Below are 22043 nucleotides of genomic sequence, written 5' to 3'. Positions count from 1 at the left end.
ATATATATATATGATAAGATTTCCTCGTCGTCATTTCGGTGTCAGAGTTCTCTCAACTTTTAGCGTTCTGTTCAGCCCCGCACCTTTTTTCACAGAAGTGCGTCACTCCTATGCTCGGTCGTGATTGGACAAGGACGGCGATTCGAGTTCGGCCTTGAACCACGTGACGCCTGTCCCATTTGACGTTGGCGAGCCTGAGCGATGATATCACGAGCGGGTTACGTGACGGCGTGACCACTCTACTCATGTCCGCCTTTATAATTCGTGACGAGTCACATTCTATGCACAATTACCTACCGCGTTAATCTCCTTTGTTCAAGAGCCATGCGGAGAAGTAAAACTGAAGTGGACCGGTACGTCGCCTGCGCACAGACGTCCTCTCCCTCACTCAAGGAGGTAAGTGGAGCCGGCTTGCTACGGCGGTTAACGAATAGCATGCTAACCTCCGTTAATCTCTTGGCGACAACCTCAATAAGTCACGAAAACAAATGTTAGCGCTCATTTGACGGTCACTTCCGTCGCCATAGGTTCCCACCGGTCGACCGAGGGCAGTTTTAGCTAACCAGCACGACAACAACGAAGCCTGTCGTCCTCTCGAATGCTAAGAAAGCGCGCAGCGTGGGCTGGCCACGGCGGCTAGCTACAGAGCACTGATAGCAGCTACCTTGTAGATCGACTGACAAAACAAAAACATTTCAACACGGACTTTTACGACCAAGTGTGTCCATTTGATACATATTTATAGTGTTAATGACCTACTATATATTATTACCATGGTCAATAGTATCGCTATGAAATACGTTTAGTTACTTCAGAATCACTTGAAGGGACCGCCAAGGTTTTTTTTTTTTTAAATGGTTCATAAGTATTTTAGGTACCAAATCATTCCTTGGACTGTGGGTAATGAGAAATTGACATTTTTTTTTATTACCTAATAATATTGTTGGTGTACATGCTCAATAGAACAAGAAAACCACATGCGATTTATTTTTTTTTTTGCAAAAACATGAAAAAATTTGTTCCAGCTTGTTTAATGGTATAAAATGAATATCATGTCAGTTTCTGTGTTTTAACTTTTCATTCAATTCATACATTAATACATCAGATGATCAATTATCCCATCCTTTTATGAAATATTGTTCAAAAACCAACAAGAAATAGGTTACATGTGTAATTTCCCCAAAGTTCGCCTATGAAAATCAAGCAAAAAGTAGTCTTTCTTAACATTCGAAAGTTCCTGTGACTATAAAGATTGACACCAAAGGTGTCTTACACCTAAGGAAAGTCCACAAGTTTATGGGAAAGTTCGCAACTCACTTTATTCTTTAATGTCAAGAGAAGTCCACCGCTGACTGTTTGCCACTAGAAAAAAGTCATCAACTGTAAGTAGAATGAACCAGTAAAAAGCCTTGATGCAGTTTATAACATTTCCTTTTCATCACTCATCTTCGTTCAGGACCACCTCAAGCAGCCATGTTCCTTTTCGGCACCGGTGTCCCTGCATGCAGGGTATTATTTATTCAGCCCATACGGTCCAAAAACGTAAGATATTCCTAACATAATTGGTTATCATGAAAGGTAACAACATAATTCATCAAATACTAACCACATATGCGTGTTTCACACTGAAAATCATGAAAAAAAACATTCTTCAAACTTTCACTTTCCATCAAAAACCCCTTATTCTCATCACATTCCCTCCAAACTGGAATACATATGGTCACGGACCATTCAAAAGGCGCAATTTCACTTCGGATGCCATAATAGAACAAGTGTTTTGTGAACCAAAAATGTAGCGCTTCTACTGAGACCAGAATGCCAGCACCCTGAGCGGCAATGGCGGTCGCTAGTCTTATTGTAAGTGGTCAAACATCTGCACATACAATAAATTTATATTTACTTTCATTGGATATACAGGTACGTGATTTTTGGCATGTCTCACACACTGTTCTCCTAACTACAGTGTGCAATAATTGTTAGTTTTTTGTCCACGTCATTTTGATCATGTATTATTTTCAAGATCACATTTTTTAATGTGTCCCTGGAATTGCTGTGCACTCAGGGACTGTGTTTTGAACAGATAGACAAAAATATATCTTGACTCAACTGGGTCTGATTATGTCCAGGTCAATAAATACTGTAAATAAATTTGGCATTGATTTTGATTTATGCCGATTTTGATGTAAAATGGCACTGTATTTACTTTGAGGTGAACTTTGAGGAAAGATGATAGGAAACGAATAACACGTCTATTTAACCAAACCACATCTTTGTCTTTCAAAAGTCAGCAAGCTTCCTTTTCAACAATAGACATTTGATCACAAATGGTACAGCAACCTGTTGATGCTCAGTGGAGGCTAAGACCCTGGGTAGTTTCAAAGTAGGTATTTACTTGTTTCATAATTGAGAAAACTTAGTGTAAGCCACTACATCCCTGCACCCCTCAGGTCAGCGGACAAGTTGCGGCTGGAGGTACTGATGTCTAAGCAGATGATCAAAGGAAATATTTTTCTCTTGCTGGTCCCAAAGTATGAATTGATGACCTAGTGTACATTAGACATCCTCTTTTGGTCTCAATTTTTAAGATTCACGTTAAACTCTGTCTCCTTTTTACTATACACAGCATGAAACTTAAACCATTATTTTATTTTTTTCAAATTTTTTCCAACTTAAAATGTGTTTCCAGAATGTAGAAGTAACAGTAAGTTACTACAGTTGTCGATGGAGCTCTTTGAGGACACCTAAATTTCATTACTTATGTCTGATATTACATAATGATAATCTTAACTGCAGAAACAGGTCCATATACAGTAAACATGTACAAGGATAAAGAGTGAAAATAATATACACAACATAAAACTACATACTGTATTAAAGTTTGAACAAACCATTGCACCAATACCAACTCAGCTTGGAGCTAAATCTTTGGGAGGTTTTCATTGGACTTCAATATGTTCAGTTGATATATAAAACTATAAATCAGATGAATCAGATGTGTTAATTGTGCCTTAAACGTTGGAACCCTAATGGAGTCATACAATTGAATGGCACTGTGCTACCATGGCACTCGAAGGACCAACCTCTGCATTATTGTAGGTAAGCCTCTGCGGCCTGTATATTAAACTTCTTATAGTTGAATCACTTTTGTGCAGTACTATGGGTCACTAACAATTCACAAAAGCCAAGCACAAAACTTTCTAATCAGCAATTTTAGCCTGGGAATATATTTTACAGCAATGACAAGAGATGTTTTTTGTTATCCATCAGATCCTTAATCTAATAGAAGATGATTTTTTTTTGTTCTTTGTCATTGTGCATCACTGGCATAAATAGATGAATAAAGATATATTTCTTGGAGTAATTTATTTATTTTTTTCTTTTTATTTTTAGTAGTTACATAAAATTGGATGACTTCCCACGGCACACCTGAAGAGTGCTCACGGCACAATAATGTACCCCGGCATACTAATGTACCCCGGCACACTGTTTGGAATCACTGATCTAGGTGATCACACATCAAGAGGGCAGTTTAATAAAATATTGGAAAACCTAATTTCCTATCACAATGTGGCTTTTCTGAGCAATACATTTATGTACCTTGTCTAATGTGTCAGTGGTTGCTGAGGTAGCCAAGTGAAAAGATTTTCCATATTAAATATGCTTGTGCTTGTTGAATCATAACTTCTATATGTTCTTCCTTTACAGCGCCCTGTCAAAGGATTTTTATTTGCTAAACTTTATTTTGAAGCAAAAGAGTATGAGCTGGCTAAAAGGTAAGAGGACCAAAAAATACTTTGGATTAGGCCTTTACAATATTGTAAAAATATTACTTTGTAATTTGCTTTTTAACCCAGCGTTATGCAGTTGAAGCCAGAATTTTACATACACTGGAAAAACACGTTTCTTTTTTTTTTTTTTTTTTTTTTTTTTTTTTTTTTTTGGTCTCACTTTCTGGAGTCAACTCAGACTAAACCTCTCCTGATTCATGTCAGTCACGATCATTAAAATGACTTAATTTTGTTAAATGCAATAATGAGAGAGAAAATTTGAACATTTTACATTATCTTCAAAGTCAAAAGTTTACATAAACAAGTACAATCTCTTTATAGAACATGGGGAAGCCGCGTCAGGCCGATAAGGTTCATTGACGGCAAACCTCAAACACTCTGCTTCCTTGTTTGAAATCATGGGAAAATCAAAAGAAATTTACCAGGATATCAAAGAACGAGTTATGGTGCTCCAGCAGTCTGGTTCATCCTTGGGTCTAATTTCCAGATGCTTGAAATTGCCACATTCATCTGTTCAAACAATTATACACAAGTATAAACATCATGGGAATGTCCAGCCTTCACCACTTAAGAAGGGATGAATTTGTTTTGGTCCAAAATGTGTGAATCAATCCCAAAACATAAACTAAAGAGCATGTAAAGTTGCTAGATGAAGTTGGTGAGAAAGTGCCGTCATTCACAGTGGAACAAGTCCTACAGCGACATGGGGTGACAGGCCACTCACCAAGCATGAAGCCATTACTTATTTAAAAAAAAAAAAAAAAAAAATTAGTTAGCAAGAAGACTCCAAGACAAAGATGTTGACTTCTGAAGACTTGTCCTGTGGTTTGATAAAACTAAAGTGGAGCTGTTGGCCATAATGACTGTTACATCTGGAGGAAAAAGGGGGAAGTTTTTAGACCTGAAAACACCATACTGACTGAAGGATGGAGGTGGCACTATCATGTTATGTGGCTGTTTTGCTGCAGCAGGAACTGGAGCTCTTCATAAAATAGCATGAAGAAAGAACATGGAGATATTAAGTCAACATCTCAACAGATCAGCCAGAAAGCTAAAAGTTGGCCACAGATGGACCGTCTTCCAAATGGACAAGGACACTGAGCATACTTCCAGAATGGTTCAAAAATGGCTCGAGGAAAAGGTCATTCTTGGAGTGGCCATCACAAAGCCCTGATCTCAATCCCATCGAAAATTTGTGGGCTGATCTTAAATGGCGTCGGCCAGCAAGGCAACCGACCACCAGTTCTGTCAGAGGGAATGGGCCAGTATTCTGGCAGGATACTGTCAGAAGCTTGTGGATGGTATCCCAAAACATTTCACCCAAGTTATGCATTTCGAAGAAAATGCTAAAAAATTAAATGTTTTTTGCATAGTGTTTGTAAACTTCCTGATTCAGCTGTATTATGATGGGAAAGAACAGCACACATTTGTCTTTTTTCCCTCTATGTTTTTTTGAACAGTTAATAGCTTCAGTAGAAAAATAAGGTCTAAATTCTCTACTAAATAGGTGAGGCGCTACATTAGACAATGTGGTGCACCTTTGTGGACACTGTGTTCCGACATTTGCTTTTACTTTTGTGTGACTTGGCTAACAAAGTACACTTAAACACTTAGCATGCATGCCAGCAAGTGTTTTACCGTGTATGTAAGCGTATTAATACTACATCCATTATTTGTGGATTTTCGTTAATCGCAGGGATGTAAGGAACGTGACCCCAGCTAATAATGGAGAAACACTGAACAGTTGTGTAAAGTCTATCTCTATTTAAATCTACTGTAGTATAGAGCAGGTTTGTCTCCAGAAATGAAGTTAAAATCTTTTTTTTCATCCCCAATTATACTGTATTATTTATATTATCAGTTTTAACACATTCCTAAAGCCTTTTTTTTTTAATCTAGAATTTTACACACACAATATCCATCAATAATTATATCTTCAAGAACATTGGTTTTAACCAGGGGTGCGCGATGTGTTGATCGCGATCGACCAATTGATCGCCAAGGCAGTTTTGGTCAAGCATGTGACGGCGTGCCCAAAGAAAGAAAAGGGCACCCTACCATTAATCTCGTCACTTGATTCAGGTGTGGCCAATAAATCACAGGCACATAAAAGCGCGTTCAAGCAAGCTGGCCTCCTATTTACAGTCTCTCTCTTGTTTTCTCCACGGCAGTCGTGGCGATGCGCACGTGTCCCTCTGTCGGTTGATCACAAGAGGCTGGCTGGTTGAAATGTAGATCTTTGGTTAAGATAATCTGGGCTCTCCTGGTTTAAACTGTATTGCTGTGTGCATGTTACGCCTTTTTCAGACAAGATTTTAGCCCCATTTTTGGCTCGATTTGCTATAGTGGCGTATTTCACAGATTGGGCCTGACATATTTCGTCAGTAATGAAAAAACTTAAGTGTTTCATGATCTGTGCCCAACAATGTGGCCCCATGTTGCCACAACTAAAACTAGCATTTTGGGGGAATATATTCTGTATAGTGTGACAAAGATATATTACCTGACGTCGACCTGTAAGATTGAATTGCAATGGCACAATGTCTACCACACTCTCCGGTGTCAGCATTTATTTATTTGGACAATCCAATGTTTATTAAGACTTAACAGAACATATTTCAAAGTCAGGCAATAGACCATTCAAATGTAGTGTAGAGTGCGTATATATCACTAATATTACAAATCATGAAATAGTTTGCTTTTCTGATGGCATGTCAGTCAACACCAGCAAGTTCCCCCACGATTTTTCTTGCGATCATTTGTAACCATGCTTCCACTCCACAGGCATATTTACAACCCCCCTTTTCCCAAAAATGGCCAAACGAGGAAAAGTAGGAGCTTCCAAGACTTCAACAGCATAACAATATACCAGCATTTGGCAAAACTTTACAATGTGACTTACACATGTGCACATCAAGATGACTATACTCAGATTATGCACCCTTACTCAAAAATAGTGTTTCCTTAAACATTGTTGTTTTTTATCCATAGACATGTATCAGAGTATCTTAAAGTCCAGGAGAGAGATCCCAAAGCGCACAAATTCCTTGGACAGCTCTATGAGAGAGAGGGAGATGTCAACAGGGCGGTAGGATGTTACAAGGTAAGATAGCCATGTTGATTTCCAGTTTCATAGTAAGTTGTATAAATGTGTACATTAGCCCATGTTTTTTAAATGCTCATGCAACACATGCCTTATTTTGATTCCACGTCAGATTTTTTTTTTTTTTTTTTTTTTTAATTGAGCAAACCCTTATTCATTGTCCCCATTACACTGTTCTCTCCTCTAACACATGGTCAACGTTGAAATAAACTCAAGTTACAAACTTAAATGTTTCCTGTACTTTGTACACAGCGCTCTGTGGACTTAAATCCGGCCCAGAAAGACCTGGTGCTGAAGGTGGCTGAGTTACTAGTCAGTAAAGAGGAAAGTGACAGCAGAGCTGAGTTTTGGGTGGACAAGGCTGCCAAGGTGTTGCCAGGGAACCCGACAGTGTTCAACCTGAAGGTGAGGCTCCTTTTCTTTTGAGGAACTTGTTTTTCAGGCCTTTTCAAAGAAAGCTATGATATGCTGCTAAAAAAAAAAAACAAATGAGGTATTCCGGTTAAAAATCTTCATTCATTATGAACTGGAATGTTTTCAGAACAAAATAAGTGATTTATAGAAATCTATCCTCATCCCATGGAGGTCTGTGTTGAGAATAATACACAAAACCGAAGTGGAAAATCAATACTAAACTGAAAAAACTTCTGTGGAAATTCTAAATGAGTCTCAGTTTTGTGTGTGCGTGCCCATCCCCTCCACGTGTCTGTATGCACTCTAAAATCCTCGGGCATCCTCCTGATGAGAGAATGTAAATTCTCCTGAGGGATCTCTTCCAAGACCGTGAACAGAGAGCATCAGTCAACTCCTCCTCTGTAGTACAAATTGCTTACCGGCCAGTTTTCTTCACAGCACTGCATGTGTATATGAATTGGAATTCATTCATAAAGACGGGTTTGTGCCTGCGAGGTGCAATTTGCATAAACCGTGCTCCTGTTTTCCTATGGAAGGACCTCCATCAGATGAATCTCAGCCAATTCGCAGGCCCTTAAAATTACGAAATTAAAAATTGATCAGGTGACGTCACGCGCTCAACACTTTCTTAATCTCTATCCTTTAAAAAAAGTTATCAGAAAACTTGCTGAACACAATGGACACCGTAATCATGTTGATCATTTTTGATTAATTCCAAAGTTAGACAATGTGGTACTAAAGAGTTTAACCACTTAGAATAAACTAAGACTGCAAATGTTAAAATACAGGGAGTCCTCGGTCTACGACTGAGATCCGTTCCTACAGTAGCAACTTAACTCGAATTTCGACTTTAGTCTGATTCCACCATTAAAGTCAGAATTTACACCAAAGTACTTTGTATAAAATATCAATACCTTGAAATAAACAAGATGATGTACTTGGCATGACTGCTGAGAGGTGGATGGAGAAGAAGAAGGGGAGGCTGTGCTTAGCTATTTTGAAGGAACCTGGTCCTCAAAACTCTCCATCTCAACAAGTATCAAAGAAGCTTGTTTTGTGATCATTCTATCTGACGGGAACGGAGCCCTTCACATGTGCTAAGATACGGGCTTTGTCTTTAATAATTGTCACCACAGTTTGATGATTGATTAATGGTGTTGGTGTCTCTCCTTTCTCCAATTTTTTTATGATCTTGTCCTTCCATGGTAAATGAATTTTCTTATGGCTTCAGAAGCATTGCTAGAAGACACAGCTTTCTTCTTTGGGGTGATAATGTCGAAAAGGAGGGCAAAAAATGCAAAGATACTCCCGGCGCACAAACACGGACAAGCATGAGCCAGACAAAATGGCGGATGGGGGACAGGCGTTGTAAAGTCGAAACGTCTTAGGTCGAGACCATCTTAACCCAAGGACTCGCTATAAATGAATATAGCACAGCAAAGATAAAGTACACAGCTGTGATCCGACACGGTCCGACCACTGATGAGCTGGAATTCATGCAGTGCCCCCATGTTGAGACAGGCTGACAGTCTGCCCACCAACAACCTTTTCAAGCACTCGGGGAGGAAGTTCACTCTCACACTGCAGTGCTTGTCTCCATTATGCCTGCAACTATATACTGTACAGTGTTCCCATACTGTATCGTCAATCACCGATTGGGTTCAGTCCATTGTTGATTTTCTTATTCATGTTAAATTGCATTACATAATTTACGCTATTGTGGGATTTTTGTATTTTTTTCTGTTTAAAAAAAAAAAAAAGTCAAATGAGACGTCACATAAGGAATAAAATGAGCCACTGTGATTTGTCAAGTGCGATCGCAAAAATTTGCAGTCGAGCGTGAAAAACCATACGCATAAAATTTTATATTGTAAAATAGATATAGAAAGACGTCGCTTATTTTGTGTAGTTGACATTAATTTACGTGTTTATTTCATAAACATTAACTAAACAAGCCTGCTCCTAAATAATCAGTATTCACCCGAAAACGGGAAATGCAAGTTAACCGGGATGAACATGTTTGGAAGTTATGCCAAAAGCGCATGTTCAGAGCTTTCTCATGTACTGTGAGCGCATTTACGTTGTAAGTCATCAACATCATGAGCCATGTCAAAGGATATTCAGTTACACTGAAAACATTTCTGGGATATAACACAAGTAATGTTTCAGTATCTAAATGAAATAAGTATGAGATTGTGATTTACTTTTATTTGATCTAAGTTGTAACGATAGTCTGTCCATATATCTAAATGCGAACGGTCACTTTCCCCGTGGTACGTGTTATCTTGAAGTTGAAAACTTTTCCCCTCTACATGCTTTAAGAAGATATAGATCTACTGGTAGCTTTCATCAATGGATTGACAATAGATGCAGCCGTAAATTACGCGGGTTTATAACAATACATCACGATTGTCGACAGGAATGTTTCACAATGTATATGCTAGCTTGTTGCCACTGACGCCGATTATGTTGAACTAAACTTTCAGCATTTTCAAAACATTGCGGGTATAGAACGTTTGTGTTTATTCCTTGACAGGCCAGTGCATTTAACTTTTCTCCAGAAAATTTGTCAAATCAGCTTTATATCATGTTATGCTAATATCAGTTGAAATTGGAAATCATCATTTCTGAGTTTGAAATTTTTTTTCTATTTTAGTTATGTGTTTGTTTATTTTTAATTTACATTTGTTATATTAATCTAGTAAGTTATTTTAAGGTCTTGAGATTCCATCCCTAATCACACCCGCAACTTTGTCTGCGGGCATAACTGGTGGACCACACCTGTAACTTTATATCTGCGAGCATGACTGCCCACACCCACACAATTTTCAAATGTGAGTCACTGGATTTGTTTAATTTTTCTGACACATTTGAACTGGCTGAACTAAAGACTTACCCATTCAGGTCAAATCTCCTGCGACATAATGAGGCTCGTGTGATTTTCGGCATGTTTAAACCAAGTGTCGAAACCCTGTTTCACCACTCAGCTTCATTTGGTCGAATTGTATTCAAGGAGACGGGGTCAAATATAAAATCCCAATATCGTACTGACTACTTTTCCAATCTCCTCCACATCTGAAGGAACGTCTGTTGAGTCGTCAAGGTCAGCAGGGCTGGAATCGACTGTTCGACCTCCTTCAGGCTGAGCTGGCAGCACGACCAGGAGACGCGCACGTCAATGTGAAGCTTGTCCAGCTTTTTTGTCAGGACGGTCGACTGGAGGAGGCAGTTAAGCACTGTTTGGCCAATGAGAGAAGGGGCTTGATGCGCCACAGTCTGGACTGGTACACTGTGGTGATACAGACACTTCAGGTCAGCCTGGCCTCTAATTGAGGAGGATTTTGTAAAAGTACTGGTATATAGTTTTTTGTGTCAGTGGCACCTAACACGAATAAAAAGGCAGCCTTAACTTAAATTGTTTTTAGCATGACAACTGGCTGCCATCTTTGAAATTTTCTAAAAAATAATAAAATTGAATGAGACTTTCAAACACTGCTAAAATCGTCCTTAACTACATGACCTACTGTCCACACATCTTACTGAAAATGTTCCATTCACACTAGTTAAGTCAAGTTTTTAGCCCAAATGACGGCGTTATAAATGTTAAGTACGGTAGTTTCCAAACAGTGCACACCATTTAATAGGCTGTGCCCAGTCTGTTCCATTCACACTAGTTAAGTAAAGTTTTTAGCCCAAATGACGGAGTTATAAATGTTAAGTACTGCAGTTTCCAAACAGTGCACACCATTTAATAGGCTGCGCCCAGTCTGTAGCATTAAAATAAAAAAGTAAATTACTTGTCCAAACTGGCTTTCAGTCGAAACCCATTGCTGAACCAATTCTTTCAGGACTACCTGGCACAGCCCAGCATGTCTAGTAATGACAAGATGTGTCGACGTCTTCAAAGAGAGTTGCTTTTGGCCCACTGCAACCTTGTAAGAATCACACTATCTGCAGGCACTGTGCAGTCCTGCCTTGACGCTATCACGTGGTAAGTGTGTATGACTTGTGGAAGCGAAATTGCAGTTTACTATGAAGTTGCAGGTGTACACTGGAAACTTTCGCCAAGACAAAGGTTTGATTACAATGTTGTGTGTGGCCTGAAGGAACACCTTACTTTGTCTATGCCCTCAGTGAGACTAATATAGTAGATTTACAATTTTTCATTTAAAATCTTTTTGAACTGCTCTCTTTCTTGTCTTCTTGCATGCGCACAGTTTTGACCGTATAATGCAGAAGCTGAGCAGTGTTGCAAGCCAAGACACTGATGAGCTTTGTGAAGTGTTTGTGGAGATGCGAGCTCACCTGTACCTGCACAGTGGCACATTCCTCTTGAAGCTGGCTCAAGAGCGCCACCATACATGGAGGGCTGTCATTGACCTGACGACGCTCTGTTATTTGTTGGCCCTCCAGGTACGGAACCCACAACACCAATTCTGTATATGCAATGAAAGGAAGGTAGCTATGCTCTGTGACACACGAAACAATGGTTGCAGTAATGCTTATGAAACTGTGGTCAATATAAGGCCTCATTCACTAATAAATGCGTATGGCATTTCCATTTATTTAAATGGGGGAGGGTGGATTATTTAAGATGAGTGATTTGAGTAGGAAGTATGGTCGTAAAATGGATTCAACTTATTGGCGTACGACTATTATATTCAAAAACACGTTTCAATGCATTAGGTGAATGTAGCTGGATTTTTTTTTTTTTTTTCCCTTTTAGTAATGCTGTTAAATGATTATGGTTAGCAGTCTTGTCACTATGATAATGGTGTAAAATGTTCAAGCATCCATGTCACCGTGGACCTTGAACTTTATCCTGGAGGTGTCTCGTGTAATTCTATGCCAAATAAATCCCCTGAAAGCATCAGAAAGCATGCTCCCACCTTCATTCTCTTTTCCAAGATGAACCAGTGACAATTCCTTTAAAAGAGTACCAGACATCCAATCTGCTGCTGTTTGACATGTAGATTTAGCGAAATCCCCCAAACTGAATGACAGCTTGACATCTCCACTTTAGGTTTCTCATTTTATTTGTAACATTTTAGCAGATTTCTCCCAGAATGTTTTACTGTTCGCGGTTATTCTTGCTAGACATGGAAGGGTTTTAAAAGCCACTGATCGCATACTCTGATTTAGGTTGGGTTTTTTTAAATTTTTTTGTTTTCTGCCCACCAGGTTCCCAGACCCAAGCCAAAGGGGACCAAGAGAGATCAGTCAGCCCCGCAACTTCTCGAGCTGCTGGCTAACGACAGACAGAGTCAAGCCGGCCACATGCTGCTTAATCTCAGCACTGATTCAGGCAGCTTGATCAGAGAGGTTTTTTGCACTGCTGATGTTGCATAATTATGATTTTGTGTGGCCTGTCAGTGTACTACTGTACAATATTGGAAACATGTAAACTGTTTATAAACGTGTAAACCATTTATGACCATGTTGTTTTTGTCCACACACAGGTGGTGGAGGTATTTGGCAATCGCAGCGGTCAGGACTCTTTAGTTGAACTACTGTTTGGAACCCAGGCCTCGACTGGGTCCTCTTTCATTGCTAATGATGACATCCATTTTATTAGTGCACAAGCTCCAGACATTTCTCAGCTGGCCAAGTGTGATGCAGGTACAGAACTGCAGAGACAAATTGAAAATAACGGAAACTTTCTGTAAAGGAACATTGATGCAATAACTGTCTTGAAATACAGTGGAACCTTGTGTTACGAAAGACCCATTTATGAACAATTCAGATTATGTCAGAAATTTAGTTTTAATTTTGTGAATGTTTTTTAAATACACAAACCAAAGGATTTGTTTTTTTTATTCTTGTAGTTAGCGAAAACGTAATTGTCAGTGGTGCAACGTAAGACAGAATGCTGTTGCACTGTAGACAAACGTTCTGCCTACATCATCCAATCATAAATTACTTTGTGATTGATGTGGTAAAAAGTAAAAATGCTCCTTACGGTATGTATGTTCCAGCCATCCATTATCTACTGCTTTTCCGGGTCAGGTCGCGGGGGAAGTAGTTTCAGCAGGGATACCCAGACTTCCCTTTCCCCAGCCACCTCTTCCATCTCTTCCGGAGGGATCCCGAGGCGTTCCCAAGCCAGTCGAGAGACATAGTCTCTCCAGCGTGTCCTGGGTCGTCCTCGGGGTGAGGAAACTCATTTCGGCTGCTTGTATACGGAGATCTTGTTCTTTCGGTCACGACCCACATCTCATGCCCATAAGTGAGGATAGGAACGTAGATTGACTGGTAAATTGAGAGCTTTGCCTTTCGACTTGGTTCCCTCTTCACCACAACGGACTGATACAAAGTCCGCATCACTGCAGACGCTGCAACGATCAGTCTGTTGATCTCCTGCTCCATTTTTTCCTCACTCGTGAACAAGACCCCAAGAGTCTTCAACTCCTCCACTTGGGAAAGGTTCTCATCCCCGACCTGGAGAGGGCACGCCACCCTTTTCCGACTGAGGACCATGGTCTCGGATTTGGAGGTGCTGATTCTCATTCCAGCCGCTTCACACTCTGCTGCGAATCGCTCCAATGAGAGCTGGAGATCACATCTTGAAGAAGCCAATAGAACAACATAATCTGCAAAGAGCAGAAATGCGATGCTGAGGCCTCCAAACCGGACACCCTCTACGCCTCGGCTGCGCCTAGAAATTCTGTCCATAAAAGTTATGAACAAAATCGGTGACAAAGGGCTCCCTGTGCGGAGTCCAACTCTCGCCAGAAATGAGTCCGACTTATTGCCGGCAATGCGGACCAAACTCTGACAGCGGTCGTACAGGGACCGAACAGCGCGTATCGGGATTCGGTCGAATGCCTTCTCCAAGTCCACAAAACACTGGGCGAACTCCATTGTACCTTCGAGGAACCTGCCGAGGGTGTAGAGCTGTTCCACGGCCAGGACGAAAACCACATTGGTCCTCCTGAATCCGAGACTCGACTTCCCAACGGACCCTCCTCTCTAGTACCCTTGAGTATACCTTACCAGGGATACTGTGGAGTGTGATCTCTCTATTGTTGGAACACACCCTCCGGTCACCTTTCTTGAAAAGAGGGATGACCACCCCGGTCTGCCAATCCAGAGGCACTGTCCTCAATGTCCACGCAATATCGCAGAGGAGTGTGAACCAGGACAGCCCCACAAGATCCAGAGCCTTTAGGAACTCAGGGCGAACTCATCCACCCCCGGGACCCTGCCACCAAGGAGCTTTTTAACCACCTCAGTGACCTCAACCCCAGAGATAAAAGAGCCTCAGAGCACCCAGACTCAGCTTCCTTGTGGGAAGGCGTGTTTGTGGAATTGACCCCTCCGTACAGGGCACTTAACCACACCTCCTGAAGTTGCGTCACCCCATGTGTGCTAACCTCAGACAAACAATTAGCAAAAATGGGGGCGCAGGAAGAAAAGACTAGAGCGAAATTGGCCGATTTACCAGCTGAGTTCTCACCCGCATTCTTAGCGAATAGTGAAATATCGTTGAAAAGCAGACAGCAGGGCTTCAAGTATTTCCGCGAGGGGTATTTCAATTGTATTTACATGCATATCGACGGAGAAACCATTGATATTAGCGCGAGATCTTTCCAGAGTCAGAGGAAGACCGAGAAGCCACATAATATAATATATTATAACCCAAAGACGAATTCGTCATTGACAGTTTCCTATTTTCGTGTTGCATATCACACTTGTGTGCAGAATCTGTATGTGTATCTGTATAGCAGTTTGTGAACCGCCGTATGAAGGAAAAGAAGGCGAGGCTTGATTTACGAGTTGTTTCTCTCGTTTTCTTTGTGTAACGTCACGCGCTCCCCTCTAATTATTCTTGAATTAGTGCCGAACCTACGTAAGTCCCGACCGAGTATGACAATCACTACTTTATAGTGTCCTCAAACATCCTTCCTTCAGTCTTGGTGTCTCGGTGCACGTCAAAGGCTTTTAGGACTCGCTAGTCCGGTTTAGCTTAGCTCGGGAGCCACCGAACAGAGACACGTTTGTGCAGTCAGATCATCGCAAAATATCGCTCAACACAGATCAAGTGTGTCAATCACGCACACGTAGCTATGTTATGCAAGCGAAGAACTGCTAATTCATTTATATGAGACATGTATTGAAAATCAAATATAGGGCTTACCTTCGTGCAAACATATCTGTTCCAGTTGATATTAGATGGATTCAGTTGATGATGCTGTCTTCCACAAAGTTTGATCCATCGAAGACATTTTTCGTACTGGGTCTTCGGTTTTGGAAAGGGTACGAATTGAACTCCACCAACTAGCCTATCAGGATACTTGTCGTCACTATTACAAAGTCCGTGACTACACCTCTTAACCATATCTATTGTTAAAGAACCCAAATACACGATAAAACGCTAATAAAAGCTATACTGGACCATGCAACGTTGTCTGAGGGAACGGCGGGTGCAAAAAAGGGGGCGTGGTTTATGCAGATCTCTGGCCTCTGATTGGTCAGTGATGCGGATGATGCAATTTCTACGGAGGGGTCAATTGAGTAGGTCTTCAAAGTATTCTCCCACCGACTCACAACATCCCGTTTTGAGGTCAGCTGCGCCCCATCCCCACTATACACAGTGTTGACTGTGCACTGCTTTCCCCTCCTGAGACGATGGATGGTGGACCAGAATTTCCTCGAAGCCGTCATGAAGTACCATATGTATATTATTTATTTAAATGTAGTCACGCCTTTTAGTTATGAGAAGCAAAAGTTAATCAGGTCAAGATATCTTGTCTAAGCAGCTGTTCGCTATGCATTCCATCCATACATCCTCATTTATCTCATCACTTTTTAAGAGGCTGCATTTGTGGTGGACCAGGTGAAAAAAGTATTTATTTTTGTCCCAAATAAACTAGGGGATGGCAAGTGTAGGTGTGTTCTTCTGCTTGCAAAAATAAAGGTGCAATTGTGCCTCACTCTCTCCCGAGCGCCACCCTTTCTGCGCCTAATAATACATGTGTTAAATACTGGAATTGCACCTGCATCTGAGGATGCACCTTTTAATACGGTGCGCCTTATAGCTGTGAAAATACGGTACGTGATATTTTTGGAATTGTAATATCTTTAAGACAACAAATGTTTAATATTGACTCAATCCCGTATAGATTGCAAGGTATGCCTGCACTAGGTGTAAGTTACACCAACAGTTTTTCACTTAACAGATCCAAGCAGCCGACGCTACAGTTTTTATGAATTAACGCTGAAGTTCATCACTCATAACTTTCTAAACCAGTAAACGCAGTGCTAAACAGTCAGGATGGCTCAGATGGAACAGATTAAGTGCATTTCAATTCATTTCAATGGGAAACATTACTTCAAATCAGAAGCGGGGTCACTGAATTAAATATATAACCTGCGGTTCCACTATATTAAATTTGGATCATCTAGTCTGGCCTCAATGTGCGAAGCCAATAAAAACAGCATACTTTTAATTTCAGCATTAATCAATATTGCATGTCACTATAATTAAATATTTCCTCTTTAGGGTCTATCCTGTTGTATTGCGGTGATTTGCAACATCTGAGCTGGTTAGGCTTGCAGTGGGCCATGTTAGGTCAAAGGCCATCTTTGCGGGCCTGGCTACACCAACTTTTCCCGAGACTTACGCTTGAAACTTCCAAACTAGACACAAATGCGCCAGAGTCCATCTGCCTTCTGGATTTGGAGGTCAGTGGCAGCAGTCCCTATTATTTTAATTAGTCTACAAACTGCATTTACCTACTCCTGCCCCTTCCTCCATGCACCATTCTATAACAGATCTTTTAATAAAGTCTCACTGGTTGTTTCTTGTCTTGCAGGTATTTGTACATGGCGTGGTTTTCTGCAGCCATAGTCAGCTACAGGAGACAGCAAAGATAAACAGTGGAATAAACCAGCAGCAACATCAGCTGTATGAGCCTCGCTGCCTCCCTCTTCCTCTCCTTCGCCTCTTGACCACAGAGAGACAGAGGGAGTGGTGGGATGCCATCTATAGCCTCATTCACAAACGAGCTGCGTGAGTGTCTACCTTATCTGAACCATTTAGTGGTACCTTTACTTACGAAATTAATCCGTACCATAAGTTTTGTAATGTGACATTTTCATAAGAAACGCATTTTACATGTAAATAGACTAATTCGGTCCAAGACACACACGCATGCACACACAGACACACACTGCTAAAAAAGAGCATCCACATGTAAAGAATAGGGGGGAAAAAAATGCTCTTCTACCTTTGGCATTGAACGACTATGCGGATAGAACCGTGAGTGACAAGCAAAAGGCATCGTGGGGGAAGGAGGAGGAGGAGGCGGCAAACTTTGACAGCTGAGAGAAAACATTTGTACGAATATAGGCACGCACAAAACTTAATTCAACTAAAGTATCTTGGAACCCATGGCGAAGAAAGCTGAATAAACTTGCAAAAACACAAAGGTTTTAATTTTCCAATGTGTGTTAGCTTGTGACAGGGCTAGTGTGATTCGATGACAGTCGGGTGTCCAAGGAAATGAAAAAGCATCATGAGTAAAGATTGACGTCCCTCCCAGCCAATTGGATAGCAGGAAGATGCTATGATGATGGCCAATGGGAGTGCTGCTCTATTGCACCACAAAAATCCAAGATGCAGGAAGTGCATCATGGGGAAAGATTGACGTCCCTCCTGGTCAATGGGATGCGAGGAAGCTGCTACGGCGATAGCAACTGGGAGAGCAGCTCTTTCGCGCCACACAAACCAAGATACGGGATGTGCATCATGAGTAAAGATTGACATCCCTCCGAGCCAATGGGATCCCAGGAAGATGCTCCAGCGATAGCCAATGGGAAACCAGCTCTATTGTGCCACACAAACAACGATACAGCATGTTTACTTTATGTTGGAATTTGGGGAATCCAGCACCTATTTTTTTTTTTCATTTCATATCTTGAATTTCCTTCGTAACTAGAGAAGTTCCCAGGAGGGTTTCGTAACCTCATTTTTTGTTACCAGAGACATTCCTAAGTACAGGTACCACTGTACTTAAAGTGGTACTGTCATCCCTATAAACATTCTAAAATAGATATTATAATGAAAAATACATAACAGTATTCACTTCAATGTCTATACGGGGAAAAAAAGTGAGCGGAGAGCGCGTCATCCATGCACGAAGTTGCGCAATTGAGTGTTCCTCGACATCCAAGTGGTCGCCCTATTAGTCGCATCATCTGTCCTTGACGTCGTCGTCACTTCTGCCGTTGAAAACGCGCAGTGCCTGCTACTATGGAAGCCGAGCAACAAAGATATTCGGATTTTTCCGACGCCCCTTATGACACCGGTACTCTTTTTGAAAAGGACAACACCACACAACCGAGTGAAGTTACCGGGGCAATATTACACTATTGTTTCGAGCCCTCAGGGGAATATTACACTATTGTTGCGAGCCATAGTCAGGAGGCCCCGTAGCTCAGTGGTTAGAGCACTGGTTTGGTAAACCAGGGGTTGTGGGTTCATATCCCACTGGGGTCTCCACTCCCTGAGAAGGGTTGCGTCAGGAAGGGCATCCGGCGTAAAAATTGTGCCAAACATATATGTGCGCTCATCTGAGATGACATGCTGTGCCAACCCTGAAAGGGACAAGCTGAAAGAAACTTACTTTTTTTGTGAGGCATATTCAGATGATACGCGATCACGGCCAAACCGCATCCCCATCCGATCCACTTCCGCGGCGGAGATGAGCTTTTGGGGCTCATCGCAGCTGGCCAGTGTGGCTTATGACAGAGCCAAGCGGTGCTGCTTTAGGGGGGTGCTCACAGACGCCACAGTACTGAGAAACACAGTCGAGCCGGGGCGCTTTATGCCTTTGCATAGCTGTGACTGCCGAACGCAGTACCTCAGCAGGTGTGCTTGATTTTTCGGCGCCGTGGTTGATGAAGAGGAGGTGGAGCCGAGCGGTATGTTCAAAGCCGCCGCAGTGCGCGATGAACAGTATCAAGGCAAGGCTGAATGAGACATTGTTGGCTGGGCGACACGCACATCGACACATTTCATATGCGGATCTTTTGTTACGTTATGAGAGACCGATTAAATTTCATACGCGGATCTTCTGCTACGTTATGAGAGAGACCGATTATGTGGACCGCCCCACACTATTTTTTTCTTAGTAGCTGTATACACACCTACCTGGTATTTAGAACCCACGAAGCTCTCGTTCTCTGCACCTGTGGAATCCATTTTTCACAACGAACAGGGTCTCTTTGAAACTTATGACAAGCTACCTTCCCGGAGGTAAAACTAATGAAAACAAACGAGTCCATGAGGGGGCTCCGCTGTCCTTTACGTCACTTCCTGCTTCTTCTCGAAAACAAATCCCTCAGAGGATTTCCATGTGGGGACTTACAAAAAGCTGTATACGTCAAAATCATGTTTTGTGGTGGGGCAAAAAAACACATGGGACCATATTGGCTGTGGGTTTTTCATTAATAATATACCACAAATCATCCATTTCATGACAGGCCCACTTTAAAATACATTTTTTGTTCATGCTGTAGGAATAAATAACTATAACTTTCTGTTAAATTAACTGAAACTTGTAACAAAGAAGTAAAAGTCCCTTTGCAGTTTAATGATTTTATGTGATGCATTTTGTTTATATTTTTTGTAGTCCTGGCATGTCAGCCAAATTGCGAATGATAGTACAACATGGACTGAACACATTGCGAGCCAGAGAGAAACATGGGTTGCATCCAGCATTGGCCATCTATTGGGCTCAGTGTCTCAGTCAGACTGTGAGTTCATCCAGTGTTCCTTGTTTGAAAAATAGTTTGCATATTAAGCTCCTATACCAACCTCATCTGCTCATGTTGGTGTCCACTCTTTGTTTAATGACACAGGGCGATGGCATTAACTCATACTATGACCAGAAGGAGTACATTAGTCGAAGTGTCCACTACTGGAAAGTTGTCCTCCCACTGTTGGACAAGATCAAAAGCAGAAGAAGCATACCAGAACCTCTCGACCCCCTCTACATACACTTTCCATCCAAAGATATTCAGGTTAGTACTCCTAGTTGTGTTCTCTTCATTCACTTGTATCTTGGTTTTATTGAAATACATTGACTGTCTAGTGTGTGTTGGTGTGTATGAGTCCACCAGCATCCCATGATTAAATACAAGTTCTCTCCTGCCCAGGTCTCTTCTGTTAAGGGTTTTGAAGAAGAAGCCAAAATATCATATGCAAGTCTACTTGACATAGAAGGCAAGACGGAGGAGGCCATTACAACTTTGGAATCAATCAATAACTTGTCATCTGTCTGGCATTTGGCTCAGGTTGGTCATCTGGTTTTACTCTTGTTTTATAACTGTATGGTATTGTATGTTCTATAAATACTACTGTATAGAACTTGTTGATAATTTCAATACATCTAAATGGACAAATAAATACTGTAACTTATTTTGATAATTTCAATTAAAAAAAAAACATTGATTTCTAAACCTGAGATATTTTATGACCATAATTATACCCGTTACCTTTATAAGAAACAACAGATATGTAGAAAATTTTACCTGCACTGTCCAGTATTGAGGTATTTTTTTTTTTTTTTTGCACAAATCCGCAATAAATGAACAGTGATTTAGGAAGGAATTACTGTGCCTTGTTAGTAACTAGTTTAGTTGTTAACTTTTTTTTTTCCCCCCATTCAGTTTCCTCTCATAGTGCTGAAGTATTTTGCCAGCTGTTTCAAATATAATGAATTGTTGTGGATCGAAAATATCTGATAGGAATACCTTGCACGTAGTTTGGATATCTGAATGATTGTCTGATTCCTGAATTTACCTATAATGTTGTTTGTTTTCTTCTGGAAAGATCTACCAGCGGCTGTCTGAGGAGGCCAGCAATGGAGTTGAGGAGACACAGGACAGATGCATCACTTTTCTGAAAAAATTCAGGGTTTACCTCTCAAAGATATACAATGCCAATGCGGATGAAGTTGAAAAAGTATTTTCTTTTTCTTAGTTGAGTGTTCCTAAGCTCAGAAAGCTTTAATAAACCTTAGCCTGTGTATTGCATTCTAGCTTCCAGTGTCCATGGAGGATGTTGTGGACCGTCTAAATGATGTGAACCAGCAACTTGGCGAGAGTGGAGAGGACGAAGAAGAGGAGAAGAATGATAGTCGTAGAGGACCAGCCCATTCAAGCCCTGCTTATACTGCAGATTCAAGTGCCACCATATCTCACATTAAATTTTCCTCTCCCTCCCCAAACAAAAATATCTCTCCTTCCAAAAGGCACCTGGTAGGCTTCAGTAACTTAATAAAATATTACTTAAATTGTTTTATGATTAAAAGATGAACTACTATTTCCTCCCTTTTTCAGATTTCTCAAAAGACACCACCACACTGGGTGGAGGACCAGAAAAGTCTTCTCCAAATGCTGTGTCAGCAAGTTGAAGCCCTTAAGGTCAGCCTATGAAGTTGATTTCTATTAGTCCATTTAATTTATAATACTTTAAGTTTTTGTATGTTTTTAATTCTTTTGTGCAAGCTCATGTTTGACCACAAAGCGGGTATATTGGTGGTTGTATGGGTCTGTTAATGCATTGTTTTTCAGTGCTCGCACTGCTTTCACTAAACTAATGATAAATTATTTGTTTCAAATCAAATCATTGGTCCATTAAACCTTCTATTGCGGTCTCTCATCCAGGACCGTTTTGACAGAATACAAATCTTTTTCTTTCGAATACCTGAGTTGCATCACACTGAGTCATG

At 41.0% G+C, this 22043-nt stretch overlaps 1 protein-coding gene across 4 annotated transcripts in view; it reads left to right on the top strand.

The window, feature by feature from the left end:
- Positions 1-143: 143 nt before the first annotated feature.
- The window catches only part of ranbp2 (RAN binding protein 2), a 45189-nt gene continuing 23289 nt past the window's right edge, over positions 144-22043 (top strand). For 2 of the 4 annotated variants that reach the window (XM_061842539.1, XM_061842537.1), the window contains exons 1-17: positions 144-396; positions 3706-3773; positions 6780-6891; positions 7144-7296; positions 10387-10617; positions 11154-11296; positions 11523-11718; positions 12487-12627; positions 12765-12924; positions 16808-16989; positions 17121-17317; positions 19941-20064; positions 20170-20331; positions 20467-20604; positions 21143-21274; positions 21352-21570; positions 21652-21735. In XM_061842539.1, coding sequence (XP_061698523.1) covers positions 325-396; positions 3706-3773; positions 6780-6891; positions 7144-7296; positions 10387-10617; positions 11154-11296; positions 11523-11718; positions 12487-12627; positions 12765-12924; positions 16808-16989; positions 17121-17317; positions 19941-20064; positions 20170-20331; positions 20467-20604; positions 21143-21274; positions 21352-21570; positions 21652-21735 — 2514 coding nt within the window. In that variant the 5' untranslated portion in view covers positions 144-324. The remainder of the gene's footprint in view (positions 397-3705; positions 3774-6779; positions 6892-7143; positions 7297-10386; positions 10618-11153; positions 11297-11522; positions 11719-12486; positions 12628-12764; positions 12925-16807; positions 16990-17120; positions 17318-19940; positions 20065-20169; positions 20332-20466; positions 20605-21142; positions 21275-21351; positions 21571-21651; positions 21736-22043) is intronic. The other 2 variants (XM_061842540.1, XM_061842538.1) reach the window with 1 other exon arrangement.

Source organism: Syngnathoides biaculeatus, chromosome 14 (assembly GCF_019802595.1).
Source record: "Syngnathoides biaculeatus isolate LvHL_M chromosome 14, ASM1980259v1, whole genome shotgun sequence".
NCBI lineage: Eukaryota > Metazoa > Chordata > Actinopteri > Syngnathiformes > Syngnathidae > Syngnathoides > Syngnathoides biaculeatus.
Note: the sequence above shows the minus strand (reverse complement) of the source record. Positions and strands in the feature narration are given on the sequence as shown.